At 54.1% G+C, this 18,888-nt stretch overlaps 8 protein-coding genes across 8 annotated transcripts; 6 read left to right on the forward strand and 2 right to left on the reverse strand.

The window, feature by feature from the left end:
* Positions 1-88: 88 nt before the first annotated feature.
* On the forward strand, positions 89-1,988 carry CKM354_000760500 (uncharacterized protein; the record flags this gene model as incomplete). Its single annotated transcript, XM_044802959.1, has 2 exons — positions 89-351; positions 404-1,988. 2 exons carry the CDS (start codon positions 89-91, stop codon positions 1,986-1,988), a joined length of 1,848 nt encoding a protein of 615 aa, XP_044658894.1.
* An 832-nt stretch (positions 1,989-2,820) lies between these two features.
* CKM354_000760600 (uncharacterized protein) lies at positions 2,821-3,342 on the forward strand (the record flags this gene model as incomplete). The annotated part of the gene is made up of 3 exons (XM_044802960.1): positions 2,821-2,939; positions 3,002-3,116; positions 3,175-3,342. 3 exons carry the CDS (start codon positions 2,821-2,823, stop codon positions 3,340-3,342), a joined length of 402 nt encoding a protein of 133 aa, XP_044658895.1.
* Positions 3,343-5,599: 2,257 nt separating this feature from the next.
* Positions 5,600-6,654, forward strand: CKM354_000760700 (uncharacterized protein; the record flags this gene model as incomplete). Its single annotated transcript, XM_044802961.1, has 3 exons — positions 5,600-5,632; positions 5,688-5,739; positions 5,792-6,654. 3 exons carry the CDS (start codon positions 5,600-5,602, stop codon positions 6,652-6,654), a joined length of 948 nt encoding a protein of 315 aa, XP_044658896.1.
* Positions 6,655-7,651: 997 nt separating this feature from the next.
* On the forward strand, positions 7,652-8,776 carry CKM354_000760800 (uncharacterized protein; the record flags this gene model as incomplete). Its single annotated transcript, XM_044802962.1, has 3 exons — positions 7,652-8,155; positions 8,249-8,430; positions 8,512-8,776. 3 exons carry the CDS (start codon positions 7,652-7,654, stop codon positions 8,774-8,776), a joined length of 951 nt encoding a protein of 316 aa, XP_044658897.1.
* Positions 8,777-9,440: 664 nt separating this feature from the next.
* Positions 9,441-10,946, reverse strand: CKM354_000760900 (uncharacterized protein; the record flags this gene model as incomplete). Its single annotated transcript, XM_044802963.1, has 1 exon — positions 9,441-10,946. One exon carries the CDS (start codon positions 10,944-10,946, stop codon positions 9,441-9,443), a length of 1,506 nt encoding a protein of 501 aa, XP_044658898.1.
* A 333-nt stretch (positions 10,947-11,279) lies between these two features.
* Positions 11,280-11,969, reverse strand: CKM354_000761000 (protein-arginine N-methyltransferase SFM1; the record flags this gene model as incomplete). Its single annotated transcript, XM_044802964.1, has 2 exons — positions 11,280-11,476; positions 11,531-11,969. 2 exons carry the CDS (start codon positions 11,967-11,969, stop codon positions 11,280-11,282), a joined length of 636 nt encoding a protein of 211 aa, XP_044658899.1.
* Positions 11,970-12,207: 238 nt separating this feature from the next.
* On the forward strand, positions 12,208-14,738 carry CKM354_000761100 (aconitate hydratase ACO2; the record flags this gene model as incomplete). Its single annotated transcript, XM_044802965.1, has 3 exons — positions 12,208-13,105; positions 13,155-13,673; positions 13,723-14,738. 3 exons carry the CDS (start codon positions 12,208-12,210, stop codon positions 14,736-14,738), a joined length of 2,433 nt encoding a protein of 810 aa, XP_044658900.1.
* A 532-nt stretch (positions 14,739-15,270) lies between these two features.
* Positions 15,271-17,055, forward strand: CKM354_000761200 (uncharacterized protein; the record flags this gene model as incomplete). Its single annotated transcript, XM_044802966.1, has 3 exons — positions 15,271-15,613; positions 15,670-15,948; positions 16,007-17,055. 3 exons carry the CDS (start codon positions 15,271-15,273, stop codon positions 17,053-17,055), a joined length of 1,671 nt encoding a protein of 556 aa, XP_044658901.1.
* Between the last annotated feature and the right edge of the window lie 1,833 nt (positions 17,056-18,888).

Below are 18,888 nucleotides of genomic sequence, written 5' to 3' on the forward strand. Positions count from 1 at the left end.
CTGGCAATTAGCCCCACATCAAAGTGAACGACGAGCATCGACTATTCCCCTACTGCTATCGTTCTCACAGCGCTCGGGCAGAGCAACCATGTCTCTACCAGATTGTGCCAACTTACTGAATCCCTGCCAGACTTGCTATCTGGGAGCATCGACGGAAATTCTAACCTACCCCTATAATGTCACGCAGACTGTCGATGTTACAGTATTTACATACGTGACGGGACAGGCAGATGGAAGCAATAGTACTCGCACCGAAATCATAACACCAGACTTCGAAACCGGATCTGGCCCGCAGACAGTTCTCGAAGACAATGAGACTTCGACATGGGTGCCAGTGGACGGTGTTACCTTGTAAGCATATCAACAAAGTCATAATCAGAGACCCCTGGTTGACACCTTCAAGGACATTCCCAACGACCTATGCGTCTTTTGTCGGCTTCTCTGGCACTGCAGCCCCTAGCGCATCTCCCTCAGAATGTGCATCCTCGACGACTTTCAACGAAATTACTTTCCCAGCTACTACGGCACCGGTCTCGTTCATCTATACTCCGACCGCCGGCACTGACGCGTTTGATGAACTCACCGTCAATCAGTTGCCAACAGCGGTGCTCGCTTATCTCGGCGAGCTTGACGCTGTGAAGAGCCAGCTCGGTGGCAACGAGCCGTCGGTATGCGCTCCAACGACTGAGATCACCATCACCTCGGACGTGGCTTGCCTGACTACATCGACGACACTAGTCTGTGTTTCGATCACTAGTGACGGCACGGTCACCTCCAGCTGCACGCCCTCGATCACCTCTGTTCCCACCACTCTTCCCTCCACGGCAATTCCCAGCAATCCACCTCCTGCAATTATCAAGACCGATGCGGCTGCACTGAGACAGGTTAATGGGCCTAGGGACTTCGTCCCTTACTCACCACCAGGAGGAGGAACTCCCAACACAACACCAGACCCGCAGCTACCGGAGAATCCTACTCCAAATACCGGTGGCAACAATAACGGCGGTAACGATGATGGTGGGGGATCCAACAACGGAGGCAACAACAGTGGTGGCGGCAACACCGGCGGTAACAACAACGGTGGGGGCGTCAACAATGACGGCGGCAACACCGGTGGTAACAACAATGGCGGAACCAACAACGGCGGCGACAACACCAGTGGTAACAACAGCCCGGCTCAGCCAGAGACACCAGGTCAGCCCCCGACGCCGACTGACGGAATTTCAGGAAACGGTGGAGAATCTGGTCAAGGAGGTCAAGAGAATCCAGCGACTGGTGGCCAGTCCGCGAACCCACAAGATGGTACGTCACAGTCAGGACATAATCCTGTGTCCGCGCCAGAAGACGACACTCCATCGTCAGCAAACTCGGCATCTGCACCTCAAGATGGCTCGTCCGGCTCGTCCGGTTCGTCTTCGTCTTCGTCGTCCCCAGCAGAGTCTGGCTCGGGATCAGAAAACTCCACTCCACAATTGGGACAGGACGGCTCATCAGATGCCGTTCCGGCTCCAGAAGATGGATCCACATCGTCAGAAAGTGAGCAGACTCCTCCGAGTGATGACAGCAGCAGTAACGACACGACATCACCATCTTCGTCAACCAGTGATGACAGCAGCAGCGGCGACAACCAATCTGGTTCCTCGTCCAGCGCAGCTGCTGCTGATGGAAATGATTCTACCGATTCCTCTTCGCCGTCCGCCTCGAGTGATAATAACCCTTCAGATCCCGAACTAACCGGTGCCCCTTCTTCAGGTTCTACCCCTTCTTCCGACGATGATGCTTCTGGCAGCGGCACTACAGGCGCAGGTGACTATATCATGAGCGGACTCAATCCTGGCCCGAGCAGGACTCTGACATCGGTAGGATCTGCAGGTACTTCCGTCTCGGTCGAGCCATATACTGGTTCTGCAATCGGACATGCGAGTGCATCGTTGATGGCTTGCGCGTTGGGCTTGGTCGGCATGGGATTTGCGTTTGCTGGGCTTTAGAATGATTGTATTACTGTATGAGACTATGATGACGAGTATGAAACGATCGACGTACAGAGCAGAGACCGCATTCCAAAACGTGGTTGTCATCCTATCTCGGAACCCGAACATCTGCACAAGCCTAATTTGCGGCTTTCTCTCGTGGTGCTTATACCGTAAGCACTTGTGAGTAATCGGGCATGGTATATGGATAGTAGGCCCAGATTGGGAGCGGTGACAAAGCTTATTTTGTCTATAGCTACTTTAATTTCCTGCTTGCTGGGGATGCACACAAGCACAATTCTTTTGTTCTCATTATCTTGATTTTCACTGCTGCTGAACTCTACGTATTTGGCCTGCTCGAATCCGCGTAGGCCGCTCGATGCTCTTCTATCGGGAGGATCTTTGTGGCAGCAGCAAATAAGTGTGCTGCTACGAGTAGAAGGCAGTCGTACCACCTTGAAACGCTTATGGTGACTGCCTAGACCTTTACAGTTAGCCAGATCTATTGCCGTCTAGAGCTTACCCGGTAGTCGACACGTGCCTGGTTGGACAAGGATCGCAATTCCACCTCCTCGAGCACATCCTCCTAAGGCTACTATACGACCACTACGGCGCACCATTCCGACACACGCTACACAGACTTAGCATCGGCTGAACTGGCATTGGCAGCTACTGCCAACTCCCGTGTCGGGCCAGTCGGCAGACAGTCATATATATCAAGAGTCTTCGCCAACGCATTCTCGCTGAACAGTCTCAAAAGTATTCCCTCTTCATCCACTTTCGTTTGAAACTTACCAGGATTCGTCCGATTTCACACTCTTTTACTACAATTCGCTCATTATCATTCACAATGAAGTCCCCAGTTTTCGCCATCGCCGCTCTGGCGACTCTTACCGCCGCCATGGAAGGCTCCATGTTTGTGGCCGTTCACAAGCGTGATGTTGGATTTTCTCCGATGAACTTGGGAATGTGACTGCGTCGCGATGTAAGAAACCTCACGCTTGAATTCTGTTTCGATAATTCGCTGACAGCTTCGCAAAGGACGGCATTTCATGCGTCGACCAAAACTTTTGCGACACTCAGACTTCCTGCGGAGTTGGCGAGCAGTCGATCTGCGACGCTAAGTCGAAGCAGTGCACTTGCAAGGTATGTGACGAGTATGGTCGTTGCGAAACAGTTCGATTGCTCTAACGTGGTTCTGTAGATCACCAACGGAGGTGCAGCCTGCGATGCCGCTGGCGGTGATGGCTCAAGCTGGTACACGGACAGCAAGGGCAATGTGTGCTGTGGCTTCCCATGCGATCCAAAGGACGGTGACCCGAAGTGCAAGGATGCGAACACTGCCAACCAGGAGAAGGCGGACTGCGCTTAGTTGTGCTGTTGTCACAGCATATGAGGAGAAGTCTGGCCACATTGATCAGTGCTTCCTGTATATTATGTTCAAAGGCCACTAGAAGCTGGTATCGAAAATGTCCCAGAGATTTGCGTTTCTCGATTCCAGACTTCAGTCTGCAATTTGACGAGTGTCGAAGTGTATTCCACACGATCAAGGATAGCCACGATCAGGTGCACATCGCTGTCGAGTTTACCTTTGCTTCTGTGGGCAGGTATCCCAACATCGCGATGAAAGTGATTGCACATTTCAACCACGCCTGTGTGATCAGCGTCCTTGTATCAGCCGTGTGTGTCAACTGCGAAGCGGCACTAGCAACACCGAGAGTACGCATGTGCTTTGACCATGAAGGTCAATAAGGATGCTCTCCAGGCGGATAGAAGCTGCCCGGTTACAGACCCGAAAAAGGCTGTTCAAGTCTTTGCCAAATCTTGCTAGAAGACCAGAGCTGAAAAACCATCTCCTCCCCTCAGGCCATGTCGACTTCGAGGCCGCGCTACTGACATCAGCAAATATCTCAGTGACAGATGAGAGGGAAAACAAGGTCTTCGGGCCTTGCGCATGAGCTTTCTTTGCTGCTACGCAGACCGCATTCTACCACTGCTCAGGTCTTGGTCCCACGAGGCGATTTGGGAGGCGCTGAGAAATGTTACCACGTAAAACCTCCTCAATGCAGATGCCCTCGACGATCCACGACTTCTGCGAATATCGAGATAGGTCTCGCATCGTGACGGTGAAGACACGGAGGCTGGCACCTTCCCGTCGTGGATTCCACGATTGGACATCTCCGGGGGTCCTCAGATGGATGATATGACGATTCCTGCAGAGTCGTATACTTGATGCCCAGGAGCTGGTCGAGGATGATCCTGCCGTACCAAACGAAACTCCAGTCAAAGGCAGAAAAATCGGTACAATTAATCAAGTATCTCAAATCCGGACTTGGGAAGCTTTTGATGATCGAGCGAAAGCTTGTGTCCCACTTGCTCGCGGCACAAGACTTGTCGACCGGAAATGCTACCATAGCTGAGCAGTTGGCGCGAACGGTTATTGCAGATGCCTGTACAAGTAGCGATCAGAGCTCAGCGGCGGACTTGGAGAGGGCTCTTGAAGTAGCGAGTCACACGCGCGAGCCCGCAGCTCCAGTTGGTGTGAACAGCACATGCTGACGCTCTACTAGCAAAGGAGGATTTAGCAACTAGCTGTGCTGATCAGCAAAAAGAGTCTGGGGTCAAAAGGATGCCGCGGAGATGATGTTGCTGTCGCCATATGTGCGGACCCGGGTGGTGTGCCTTGCATGCTTCGGCCCGTGGGAACTGGGCTCAAGTGTCTCGGTGCCTGCCTTCTGGACGGGAGGATTCTCTAGTATGATGAGTATGGCGATGATCGTGCAGTAGGGAGGAAATTGACGTCTTCGGACTGCTGTAGTCACGCCGGGCGAGCACCCCCGGCACTACGGTGGTCTTTCTCCTGCAACCAACGCGCCCATACGGCGGTACACTTCCTGCGCCAATATGCGATGGGTGATTGCAGTCTTGCCTATTGCATCGACGGCAGCTGCTGCAAATGGAGGCACAGTGGTATACCAGCTGTGCAACTAGTCAGCCCGGCCGTGGAAGTGCCGATGTAGAGACAGAGCGGAGTGCCGAGGCGCGGAGAAGCATGAATCGTCAAGATGTGTGGATGTTGCCACTTTCATCCTGATCGAAGAAGATGTAGCGTCCCAACTTGCCGTTGCACGCAGGTGTCGGCGTCATAAGTCGTTGGATCAAAGTTTCCTCGCCTGCGGAGAGAAGCAAAGTCTTATCGCGCTCGACACAAGACTCTGCCAAGGCGGTGGTCTTGGCTGATTCGGCGACACGAGATGGCGGACACGGCCACGTGCGAAGTGGTGCTTGCTGGTGGTTTAACAGCTTGATCCCTCCCTGCCCATTTCTCTCTCTGCTCTCTGGGAAGCCCCCACAACATCGCCGCCCGGGCAGCGACATCACCTCCGTTGAGTTGAGCTCCCTGTAGGAGGTAGCCCGCCAGCTCGTGCGCCAAAAATCTCGGTCCCGTTCACGTGGGATTGAGACTTTTGGCTAGGCTTGACGGACTTGCACGCGACCAAGGCACCTCAGCCACGCTGCAGCGCAGGAGACTCCAGCGGAGCCGTGATATCTACAGAGAGAGCCACCCCTCCTTCCACCCTCTGTCCGCCCGCAGCGGAGCATACCAAACACAAGCCGTTTCGCAGACCATGGTGGTCGCCGTGGCGAAGACTCCGGTCGAGGTATTGCCTTCTCATCACGTCATGCACCTTCGACAGCAACTGACTCGGGAAACAGAAGGCCGAAGAACTCGCACGGGTGCGCAGCAACCAGAGGAGGAGTCGAGCTCGTGAGTACTCTCACAAATCATCGGAGGACGTGCACTGACCGCGAGCATCTAGGGCGCAAGGAATACGTCCAGGAACTGGAGGAGCGAGTCCGCTGTTGCGAAAGACGAGGCGTACAAGCCACGGCCGAAGTCCAAGCTGCAGCGAAAAAGATTGCCGCCGAGAATGCGTATCTGCGCCAGCTTCTGCAAAAGAATGGCATCTGGGATCCAGTTTTGACCAAGCCCGGATTCATGGACTTGCTGCCTATTGACACACAGCATCGCGAGCGGATGAACCCACCAGCGGCCGTTGCTAAGATGACTCCCCAACTTCAGACCATGAGCCCTCAGCCTTCACCTGTCGCTGATACGGGCCTGGTGGGCAACTACGATGGGATCATGTCTACGCCTCCCGCGTCTCTTCCAGATGACACGTGCGGATCGCAGCAGACGGATTTTGCAACCAGAGCAATCGAAAATTGGTCCATGGCTCCAGATGCACCGGTCATTGAGGCTACAGATTTCCAGCTTCCGCTCCCGTCACAGCAACCGTATAACGGTGCCGGAGTGGCTTCCACCGCAACAAACATGCCTGCCACCTCGGTTGCCAGCTTCGATGCAGCGTACGGAGCGCCGACGTACGGCGACCCAACCTTCGCAGGCATGCTAGCAACTGCATATCAAAGCGATTCACCAGCCACCATCTGGCCGATCGGGAGCACCGGTGCCAATGAAGCAGCAGGCATCCGCGCCATGAACCGATCAATGCCGCAAGGAATTGGCTCCTCGGCACCTACAACAACCGTGGAAGCAGCAGCGGCCACGATGCCATTGCCACCATTCATCTCATCAGTCAATCACATGTTTGCAGCAATGCATCATCACCATCGGACGGATCACGATCCGCCACCTCTCAGCATCAGTCATGTCCAATGACAATGGTGCAAGCGCCAAAATGTCCTTGGCGTGGAGCAAGATCATAGGGCGGCTGTCGTTTCTCTTTTCTGCATCGTCCTTGCGATGATGTGGAGGGAGCGAGAGCAGGGCGAGGCTCCCACCATTAGCGTGGAGCAAGATAGTAGGGCGCCTGTCGTGCAGGTTCTGCTGTGGGTCGGGGTTGATTCCATCACCTTGTCTCGAGCGGAAGCTGAACGAGAGGAGGGCGAGGCTACCACATATGATAGCAACAATTACACAAACAACATCACGGGCTGTCATGTTCGTGATGCGTATATAAATATGGGAATACATTGGAGTTTGGTATTTCGCGCTTTACATCCCATCTGCCAGCAATTGCATTTTTCCTCGGGCGCATTGACGTAGAGTGAGGGCAACTGCTTACGGATTCGGTGACGGCAGGATCTCCTGTCATCGAGGTCGTGCAATTTGGAGAGCAGCATGTATGAAACGCGGAGGACATTGCCGACAGTGCTGGAATGCACGACGTCCGTGTGCTGGCGGTGTCAGAGATCGGACAGAAGACCGACGTGCGGTCCTGCCCATGGGCAGATGTGTAGCTAAGGCCACGACTGGTGCCGTTTCGACGCAGGGTCTACTCAGCAGTTGACAGCTGCAGACCTTCGCATGCGCTGGAGGCCGGGTGGTCGTGGCCCATGGAGACGTTGGTCGGGACACATCTCGTGATGGGTGGGCTGACCGGGCATTCGACCTCTCGCGTTGGCGCCACGCAGGAGCACGGGAGCGTTTCTTATTTGAGCTCGTGGCCATAGGCTGCCTCGTTGGTGGTGGGCACGTCCGCCTCTGCGCCTCGCGGATGTCGCTGCAGTTTTCATAGCAACAACAACATAAACATCGCTCCTAGAGACATGAAGTTGGCAGAGGGAGTCATCCAGCCTCTGCGACAACTCTAGACCCACGCGCGCACCTGTCCCTGCGACGTCACACCAATCGGAAGGCGGACCGGCGAAACCCAATGAGCACATCGCCCACCCAAGACCACCACAGCAGCAGCAGCAGCAGCGCAGTCACGAGGGACACGGAAGATCTGCTCGACTACATCCACTTCCTCGACAACTTCCCTCTGTACCCGCAGCAGCCCGTCGTTGGCAACATCGTTTCTTCCAGCTTCCCTGACTACAACGCCGCTGCATTCCTCGAACCGACCCCGCGAATCCCCGTTGCTGCACCACACCCACCAGCTTTCCCGCTTCCTCCACCGCCAACATCGCCGACAACAGCATACAGCGCGCCATTGGACATCCTCGGCCCGCACTCCGCCTACACATCTGCAGCAGTTGCAGCGTACCCGACAAAGGAAGGTGCGAGCCAGCAATCGACAAAGAGAAAGCGCGCCCTGCAGGCTCAGGACGCGCAACCCTCTCCTCCCGCCAAACGCCCTTTCCTGAGCAGCAGCAGCAGCAGCAGCAACAGCACAATGGCATTGAACCCGCACAAGCAGAACAAGGTCGACGTGAGCGTACGTCTTCGTCCAATCTCCTTTCCAGTCCAGCCGAAGCTCGTCCCGGATGTTCTCATCCCACTGTGCGAATCACTGACCCCGTTCTGGCAGTCTCTCACCGAGGAGGAGCAGAAACTCTTCCGTCTCTATGGCAAACTCCCCAACAAAAAGGATCTGTTCAGCAAGAAGCTGCAGGAGCGAAAGTACTTTGACTCGGGCGACTATGCCATGAGCAAGGCCGGCAAGAGCGATGGCGCGAGTCTGGGCGGAGGTCTAGGACGGGAGCATCCGACGTGAGTCTTCCGCAGTCCAAGAGCTCCCGGAATGGTGCGCATAAGACAGGAAGGACTGACGCTGACGGAACGGACTTGTAGACCGGAGAACATCCCACATCTCTCCCAACAGCAATCCGCAGGCACACCCACCAGCGAGAGCGGACCTCGAGCATCCATCTCGGGCGGTCCTACTTTACACCCCACCACCTCATCTGGCAATGGACAAATGGCAGGCTCACCGGTGAAGGAGGCCAGCCACCTCCACCGCGGATCCAGTGTCGATGAGGAGGATGTGCCAGAAGAAGTCAAGGCCGCCAAGGGAACAGAGAACAGCGAGTCGTCCGCAATTCCGATTCGGCAATAGAACCGTTGCCAGAATGGAGTGACAAAGAGCGGAGCGCTACGATTCACACTTTTGTTCTTGGTAGTCAAGCGAGATTGATTCGCATGTACCTTTATGACGTGGATGATCACGAGACGGCAGAGACTCTGCATTTCAGGAGCCTGGAAGACGTTCGCGCAAGGACCAAGAGTCAACGGACGAGGGAAATGCTCAGTGAGGAGTCCGGCGACTTTGTTATGGGTTGACTGGGATGTGCTGAGTCGAATTGTTCGGGGAGAAACTATATTGACGGCGCAAGAGAGATTAGCGCACGCACAGTTCATGTCGTGTACGAACAAATGTTTTAACGAGATCAATGAATCGCCTTATCCCCGCCTCACATGCTGCCACTGTCAAATCGATATTGGCTGGAAATTGATATGCGGCCAAAAAGAAAAGAGGTGTCGGTAAGTCATCACAAAACTTCACTCGACTATCATACATGCAGTTTAGATCATGGATTTCTGTCGCCCCAATTGCAGTCATTCGCAGTCGCCATTGCATCTAAATGTCAATTCCTCTGGAGCCACTTTCACTGCCTCGCCGCGCCTCCATTCACATCTGAACCTTTCCATACTCGATCCTCGCCGAATCCTCGCCCTCGTTCATTCACGTTTCGATCCCGTTCTCATGCTCACTCGACTTTTCATCCTTTTGTAGAAGCAAGAGGCTCCACGTATCCGCCCAGACCCACTGTCATGGTCGAAGCGTTGTTTCGAAGCACTTGCTGGACTTTCTCTCGAGCGATACTGGCGTTGGAAGCGAGTGAAGAGATGGATGCCGGCTTGCTATAAGTGCTGGTAGCTGACGACGAGGCGGCTTTGGGGAACTTTGGGGTTGGGAGATCTGGAGGAGTCTCTGGAGCAGCGTGTGTCTTCGCGACTCTTGGACGGAGTGGTGAGTGTGTCGGTGTTGGAGGGAGATGACGTTGCGAGGTGTTGTGGAAAGAGGTGGAGAATGCTGGTGCTACTGGGGGCGATAGCTGGGACTCGTCGTTGGTAAAGAGATGCCGAAACCTCCTCATCTTTCGCTTTGGCGTCTGCTCTTCGTGGCTTGGTCTCTGCGCCTTCCTTTCCTCGTCCCTCGCTTCGTCCATTCGTTCGAAGATCTCGCGAATCGACCATGCTTTGAGTACGAAACGTTCTGTGATGTGGCCTGCGTCCGACGCTCTGGGTAGTCGGCTGTCGTCTTCGTACGCGTTATCCATTTCCCAAACGGTGATGTGGATCTCGATTGGTGGAGGTTGGCAAAGATACATTTTCCAAAGACTCGACCCGGGTCCAGGAAAGAGCGTGGAATTGTTCAGCGAGCATATCTCGTACCGCAACAATTCGCGAAGCTGCCACTCGATGTAGGGGGCGGAGAAATTATCTGCTGACGAGACAGACGACAGCGCCGGATTGGAAGAGCGACTGAAGAAGGTCTGTGGGCGGTAGTAGCGGCCTTTCCAGGCGAATACGATGTTGTGGTCTTCCTGAAGTAGTGGAGTCATTGTGTCGCATGGAAGGTTGTCATAAATCTGGTGAAGTTCAGATATCGTGCTGCTGATCGTGGTGAGGAAGGGGTTCAGTTTTGCCGCTTGCTGGCCGTGGCTGCCTGCTGCAGGTGCGAGATACAGCCGCTCTTTCCATTCTCGAGAAAATCTTATGGTATGACTCCAGCTTTTGCACACTCGTTGGCACGTGAGCAGATCATCCAGCGAGAGGTAGTCGAAGAAGCGGTCCAGCGCTTTCGGGTTGGTGAGGATCCTTTCTTTGGCATACTTTTTGGCGACGTGCTGCTGCTTCGGAGAAGACAGACCAAGAGGGGCAGAGAAGTTGGTCGCGTTGGCATTTGGGAATGTCTTCATGCTGCTCATGTCAGAATTTTGAAGTGGTTGACTGATTGTGAGCCTCGAGGAGGAGGCAGTGGAAGGCTGACTGCAAAACTTGCTGGAAGGAGTCTTCTGCACGGCCCATGACTTTGTGAAGAGCGTAAGAACGTTCAATGTGCGCTGAGCATGCGGACTCGGGGTCTGTGGCTCCACAGCATGATCATGATCTCGTGTCGATGTCCGCAATGCTCGTGGCCCTGGCTTCTCTTGCTTCGACGAAGGTGTCATGGGCATAGAACTGTAGCTCATGGAGAGCAATTGCGCATTGAGGTGCTCCATGTTGCGCTGATTCTTGATAAATGTCAAAGATGCGCCTCTAGTCTTGGTTGTATGACGGGTATTGCTGTTCTGACACAGAAGGAAGAAAGCCGTACAAGACTGTGCATTACCACCGAGGGAAGTGAACAACCAATCACCTACATAGTCCATGCTTTTTCAGCTGAGGGAGCACATGCCAATAGCCTACATGTGAAAGCGAATGCAGCTTGTGATCCGTCTCTCCCGATGAGTGAAGCATGAAGCTCATACACGGTGGTCTTGTTTGTGCTGACCAGCGCATGGCCTGCTGACATGACGCGAGCCATCAACTTAGAAAGTCGCGGAAGTGGCAGTTCACAACAAGTCAAGGATGTCTTTCTCGGCATCGTTGGCGAGCAGCTCCAGCATGCCTTTGGGTATGATTGGCTTGCCATCGCCACTCTTGACATATTTGAACGGCATTTCGATCGTCTCATTGGCCTTGATCTTGCCATTCTCGTCTGTGATGGGGATTTCAGGACGATCAATGTACTCAATCTCGCTGAGTTTCTCTGGTAGCATAGTCAGCGCAATGTCATCCCGTGAAGAATTTCGACAGAGCTTACTGCCCTCCTGCACAACGATTCGAGTAGTCCGCACAGCAGTATCGGTCGTCATCTGCTCAGGCCCTAATCGACGCCCGGGGAATCCCAATTTCCGTAGGTCACCAGTGCGGTCTCTCGGAGGGTCGTCGCCAAGAATGCCGCCGAAGAGAAATGCATCGAAGAGTGGTCCATCCTTTGGACTCAGATCCTTCTCTGCTTTGGGGTCAAGCAAGCAAACTTTCTGACGAGCTTCCAGCGATGGATAGATGGACTCGACTGTGCGCTCTGTGCGCTCAGATTTGGGTATGACGAGCTTCTCAAACTTGTCGAACTCTGGTGTCAGTCCTGAGAGTAGGAATTTGTTTCCCGAGTTTTGGCTTTCCTCGGAGATGGCGTTGTACTCGAGAGCCTGCCAGTCCTCCAGCTCGGGGTCGAGATGCTCAACGATATAAGTGGCCATTGTCAGCAGTTATACAGTCTCAAGTCTGAGGGTATGATGTATCTGGACAGCGAGTACAGATGTCTGCGGTTGACGCATGTGAAGAAAGCTCGGCTTGACTTTTTTGTGGGACCGGACTGGAGACCGTGCCAATGGGAGAGCACAGAATAAGAATTCCGAGGTCGGCCAGTGGAATTTATACCAGCGCTAGATATTGTGTCTCTGCGAACGTGTGTTGTGATTGCCATTGACAAGCAACATGTTGGCAGCACGAAGACCTGCAGCCACGCGGGCGCATCTGCTGAGTTTGCCCACGGCAATCCGGCAGCAAGTCCTCTCGCGGACCCTCGCAATCGCCAGCAATGCCTCGAGCACGCCTGCCGCCTCTTCGGTCGAGTCGCGAACGCCTCCCTACTCCAAACTCCTCAAACGCCTGCACGAGGTCCGCCGCCTGTTGCCCAACCGCCAGCTCACGCTTGCCGAGAAAATCCTCTTCTCTCACCTCGACAATGCCGAGGAATCGCTGCTCCAAGGCACGAACAATGGCACCGATATTCGCAGCAAGGCCACGCTCAAGCTCAAGCCCGATCGCGTGGCCATGCAGGACGCCAGCGCGCAAATGGCCTTGCTACAGTTCATGAGCTGTGGCATGCCGACAACTGCCGTGCCAGCGAGCATCCACTGTGACCACATGATTGTGGGCGAGAAGGGAGCAGACATCGACGTGCCGAACAGCATCAAGGGCAACAAGGAGGTGTACGACTTTCTAGAAAGTGCAGGAAAGCGATATGGGATTGAGTTTTGGCCACCGGGAGCCGGTATCATCCACCAGACTGTCCTGGAGAACTACTCCGCGCCGGGTTTGATGATGCTGGGGACAGACAGCCACACGCCAAACGCAGGAGGTCTGGGAGCCATTGCCATTGGTGTGGGTGGTGCTGATGCTGTGGACGCGCTGGTCGACGCACCTTGGGAGTTGAAGGCTCCAAAGATTCGTGGTGTTCGCCTAGAGGGCAAACTGAGCGGATGGGCATCACCGAAGGATGTCATTCTCGCACTTGCCGGCAAGCTGACAGTACGAGGTGGAACTGGATATATCACAGAATACTTTGGTCCCGGAGTGGAGTCGCTTTCATGCACCGGAATGGCAACAATATGTATGTGAGGACCGCATGTGGGATGCGGACCAATGCTGACACTTGACAGGCAACATGGGCGCTGAGGTGGGCGCAACCACTTCCATCTTCCCTTACACACCCACTTCGCATGGGCCGTATCTGCAAGCCACACATCGTGGCTCGATCGCTGAGCAGGCGAATGCAATCGCTGCTTCGCCAGGTGCCCACAATCTCCTGGTCGCTGATTCGGACTGCGAATACGATGAAGTGGTAACGATTAACTTGTCTGAGCTGGAGCCTCATATCAATGGACCATTCACCCCAGATCTCTCGACACCGCTGTCCAAGTTCAAGGAAGCTGTCAAAATGAACAAGTGGCCAGACACTTTCGGCGCAGGACTCATTGGCAGCTGCACAAACAGCTCGTACGCAGACATGACTAGGGCAGAATCGCTCGTGCAGCAGGCTACTGCTGCTGGTCTCAAGCCAAAGGCCGACTTCTTCATCTCTCCTGGAAGTGAGCAGATCCGTGCTACACTCGAGCGTGACGGCACGCTTGAGACACTTCAGGAAGGTGGCGGCCTTGTGCTTGCCAACGCTTGCGGTCGTGAGTATTCTCTTCCCACGTTACAATGGCTGTGACTGACAATGAATAGCCTGCATTGGTATGTGGTCGCGAACAGATGGTGTGCAGAAAGGCGAGGACAACGCTATCTTCACTTCTTACAACCGCAACTTCCCTGCACGAAACGATGGCAACCGCAAGACTATGAACTTCCTCGCATCCCCCGATCTCGTGACTGCCATGTCTTATGCCGGTAGGACGGACTTCAATCCAATGACTGACAGCCTCAAAACACCTTCCGGTGAAGAGTTCCGCTTTGAACCACCCAAGGGTACTGAGCTGCCATCTCTTGGCTTCGCCGCAGGAAACCCCATGTTCCGCCCCACAGAGCCCGTGCCCAACCCTAACGTGTCCATTGCAGTCGACCCGAACTCGAGCCGTCTTGAGTTGCTTGAGCCATTCGAGCCATTCCCGACAGGCGAACTGTCTGGTCTGAAGGTGCTGGTCAAGGTCAAGGGACAGTGCACGACAGATACAATCTCTGCCGCAGGTCCGTGGTTGAAGTACAAGGGTCACCTCACCAATATCTCCGAGAATACGCTCATTGGCGCAGTCAACGCAGAGACTGGAGAGGTCAACCAAGTCGCTGATGTCGATGGGTCGAAGCACACCATTCCCGAACTTGGCAAGAAATGGAAAGCACAAGGCCAACCGTGGCTCGTTGTTGCTGAGCACAATTATGGCGAAGGATCTGCCCGTGAACACGCTGCCCTCCAGCCTCGTTTCCTCGGCGCTCGCATCATTCTTACTAAATCCTTCGCGCGCATTCACGAGACAAATCTGAAGAAACAGGGTGTGATTCCCCTCACTTTCGAGAACGAGGCCGATTATGATAAAATGGCGGGATGCGACGAGGTCGCAACCGAAGGACTGTACGACATGCTCCAGGGAGGCGACAACAAGGTCAACCTGATTGTGAAAAAGAAGGATTCCGGAGAGACGTTCAAGGTGCCTGTCAAGCACACTTTCTCGCCTGACCAAAAGTCATTCATCCTGGCTGGCTCAGCTTTGAATCTACTGGCGAAGAAAAGCCAGCAAAAGTCATGACGGGGCTTGTTCTATTCGCATGTGTCTAGCGTTTGTTTGCCTCGTAGAGATACCAACGGGCGGCGTTATCAGAGAGGTTGGAAAAAATGTACAACATATTTTGCGCACATAGATGCAGCTCGTTAAGAACTTCCGTTGCATCCGAACGTGCACGGGTCATCCATGTCAACTTTGTCGCTGCCTGGCTGGCTCCAATGTGATGCTGCACCACAACACCGCAAGCTTGACACTGCACAACCGTCGCAAGCGCGACCAACTGGCAGAAGAAACTCAAAATGCCGCGATCATCGCTCCAACGTCATATACGATGTCGACGCGTTCTGCTCCACTAACGCTTCGTCAATCGGCACCACGTCCATACTACCTGCCTGTTTGGGCCCTGTACCTGACAATGACGACGGCTGGGCCGATGACACGCTCTGACCGCCAACAGTCGGCAAGTCGGCTCCAGAAAAAACAGTGAAGCCATAAAACCCGCAAACATTCATCTGTGAAGCCAAGCTTCTCGTCCAAGCCTTTTCACCAAGCCACCATGGCGCTCTCAAGCTTGATCTTATTGCTTGGCTACACTGCAGCGGTTGTGGAGGCTGGCCTCGCCGCTCGGCAGAGCATGCTGGAGAAGCGGGGTCTCAATCGACTAGCGAAGCGACAAGATCTGCAACAACAGCCCTCTTTTCCGAATGAGAAACAGTTTTTGAACAACAAGACGCAGCCATACTGGGTCAACGGGTCGGCTTTGCCTGAGGTCTATTTTGATATCGGAGAGAGCTATTCGGGACTGTTGCCGATCGATGAGTCGAAAGAGTTATTCTTCTGGTTTGTGCCGAGTACGAATCCAGATGCGAAGGATGAGATTACCATTTGGTTGAATGGAGGTGAGGGCGATCTCCGTCGTTTCCTGCGACTTGTGGGTGCTGATGATGGTGGATAGGACCTGGCTGTAGCAGTCTTGATGGCTTCTTCCATGAGAATGGACCTGCGATCTGGCAGCCTGGCACATACCTTCCTGTGCCGAATACTTGGGCTTGGAGCAACTTGACGAATATGGTATTCATTGAACAGCCCGTTGGTACGGGCTTCTCACAGGGTACTCCGAATGCGACCAATGAGGAGGATGTCGCAGCTCAATTCCTACCTTTCTGGAAGAACTTTATCGATTTGTTTGAGCTTCATGATCGTAAGGTTTACGTCACGGGAGAATCGTATGCTGGTGAGTGTCGCTGCCTCAGACTGCAGAGTGTTGTTGCTGGCTAACCACCACCTGTCAGGAATGTACTGCCCTTACATCTCCGCCGCCATGATCGAGCAGAATTGCACAAAATACTTCGATGTCGCCGGTATGATGATCTACGACCCCAGCATTCAACCACAGGTCTCCTCGGAAGTCGCAGCCTTACCTTTTGTCAAAGCCCACTATCCCGACTTTCCATTCAACGAGACGTTTACCGCTTTCCTTGAGAACAGAACGCAGGCCTGCGGGTACAACGAATACATCGAGAACGGACTGCAGTTCCCACCAAAGCGCACATTCGACAACCCACCGGGCGTCAACTACACGAATAATTACACCTTGGACGACTGTCAAGTTTTCGACCCCATCTTTGAAGCCATCTTCGAGATCAACCCCTGCTTCGACATCTACCAAGTCGGTCAAATCTGCCCTCTACTTTGGGATGTTCTCGGGTTCCCATACTCGGACACGTACTTCCCAGTCGGCTTCACGCAACCTTACTTCAATCGCACCGATGTCAAGCAAGTCATTCACGCGCCAGAGAATGTGAACTGGCAGATCTGCACCGATAAGGATGTGTTCGTTGGGGACAATGGCGACACGAGTCCGCCTTCTGGTATTCAAGGAGGTCCTCTGCAGAAGGTCATCGAAAAGACGAACAATGTCATTGTTGGGCATGGAGATTTGGATATGGTGCTCATTGCTAATGGGACTTTGCTCACGTTGAACAACTTGACGTGGAATGGACAACAAGGTTTCTCGAAGCCGCCCATTGACCCGTTCTATGTTCCGTATGGCGACGATTATGTGAACGGCACGATTGCGGGGTCCGGAGTCATGGGAGGGTATGTCACGGAGAGAGGTTTGACGTTTGTGGCTGTTGTGCTGTCCGGACATGAGGTTCCTGAGTATCAGCCCTCGGCGGCGTACAGGCACTTGGAGGTTTTGTTGGGAAGGGTGGGGAATTTGAGTGAGGTCAGTCCGTTTACGACGCAAAAGTATGTGGAGCAACCAAGGTATGAGAAGGGATTGGGTAGGGGAACGTGGTGGCCTAATGTTGAGGAGAGGTTCAGAGTGCAGGGATGAGGAGGGTCAAGGATGTTGGAAGGATGTAGCGCGTAGCAAGCCGCACGAGCTCGACAGCATCGTAGCCGAGCTACTCTCGCTGACGCTCAGCGCTCATCCTCCCAAGTCCCTTGGTAACAGCGCCGACTCCTTCAGGCAAAGAGAGAAGGGTATGCAAAGTGGGAAGTCAGAAGTCAAGCGCGCCGGGGAAAGGAGAGGTTAATGTACTTGCAAGCATCTCATTCGTCGTTGTTTACATTTTGAAGTGGGTTCAGGAGTCAGACACAGTAGTATCCAGACTGCTCTTGAAGCCGCACATGCCACGATCTCTCCCAATGCTCAACAAGTCCGAGGTACCCAGCAGGACTAGGCTGCATGTCGCTGACAGTTCCGCGAGTCTGTGTCAATTGATACATTGTAAATATGGCTCGATTCCTGTGGTCAATCAACACCTGCTAGTCATACGCCTTTTCAACCTCTTCTGTCAGGAGCTCCGCCACTCTGCCACTGGGTTGACACTTCTCTGGGAGCGAGCTGGAACAAATTGTTTAGACCTTTAAGGCCTCTCGCACTCTTGAAGCCTCTGCCAGCGGTGCTTTGCGTCTCTAGCGCTTTCTCATCGAAGACAAACAACGGACACCTCGTCCTTGCTGCCCGAGGCACCAACGCCAAGCCTTCCCGCCCAGCGACCCCTCACGTCAACTCACTTCAACTTCAAGTTCAACACAGGATCGACTTCTTACAACCGCATGTCGACAACCGCAAAAGCAGCGGCAACAATGGCTTCGTGTCATCGCTGTTCACAGCTGTCACTGACATGCGTCTATAATAATGATAATGCTGACTCCTGCTCACAGTGTCAAGAATGCGGCTGCCAATGCCTTCCCACTGAGAGCGCCGATGCAGAAGAGCGCGCTTCCGCAGCAAATGCTCAGTCAGGGGCTCCAATGCTACCTCGAGGATGGCAAATGGCTGTCGATTCGATCACGAGTCGGCAGTACTACATCGCTCCATGGGGCTCGACTCAGTGGGAGGCGCAGTCACCATCGTCGCTGCAGGTAGCACCGCCCCAGGGCCGACAAATAGAGAGCGGTTCTCTCCAACGCGACATCTTGCCTCGCGGTAGACTGGCTCCTCGGACGGCGGACGAGTTCGCATCGCGTGAGCGGAGGGCGCAGACCGGGGGCGCTCTTCTCCAGCACGACGTCTTGCCTCAAGGCAGTCTGGCTCCTCGGACGGCGGAAGAGTTTGCATCGCGTGAGCGGAGAGCGCAGGCCCAGGCTCCCTCTCGAACTGGCCCGATCAGTGATGCAGAATCGGCCGCGTCAGAGGCGAGTCCAGGTGTGGAGGCACGAATGCGTCCCATTCGTGTCGCAAGGGGTTTTGAGGTGGGTCGATGGACACAGCCAAGACCGTACTCTTCTCAGCGACAGTGGCGCGGGTTGGAACGGCTGTAAATACTGCGCTCCCCCTGCCGACATTGGCGCGAGAAGACGGCGCTTCATCATCGACTCTCGTACTGTCCTTCGAGAACTGCGTACCTACCAGAGCTATAAATCAATCAATCAATGACAGTTCCTTTGGTTCTCTTCTCCGTGAACATGACAACTGGTGATATTCTAATTACAGGGTGATGAAAGCGCTGATGGTGAAGAATAGGAGACGCAGATGGATAGGTGGATGGAGAAATCGGGTGTTTGCAAAAGAAACAGGCTGTCTGCATGTACAGCGATCGACCGTTTGATTGATGCTCCCCAGAATTGAGGACGGCTGTCTGCATGTACAACGATCGACCGTTTGAGTGGCGCTTCTCAGATTTCGTGATCTTTCAAACTGTCGTTGAAGAGAAACGCC

Source organism: Cercospora kikuchii (genome assembly GCF_019650295.1).
Source record: "Cercospora kikuchii DNA, contig_00004, whole genome shotgun sequence".
In the NCBI taxonomy this organism is placed as follows: Eukaryota; Fungi; Ascomycota; class Dothideomycetes; order Mycosphaerellales; family Mycosphaerellaceae; genus Cercospora; species Cercospora kikuchii.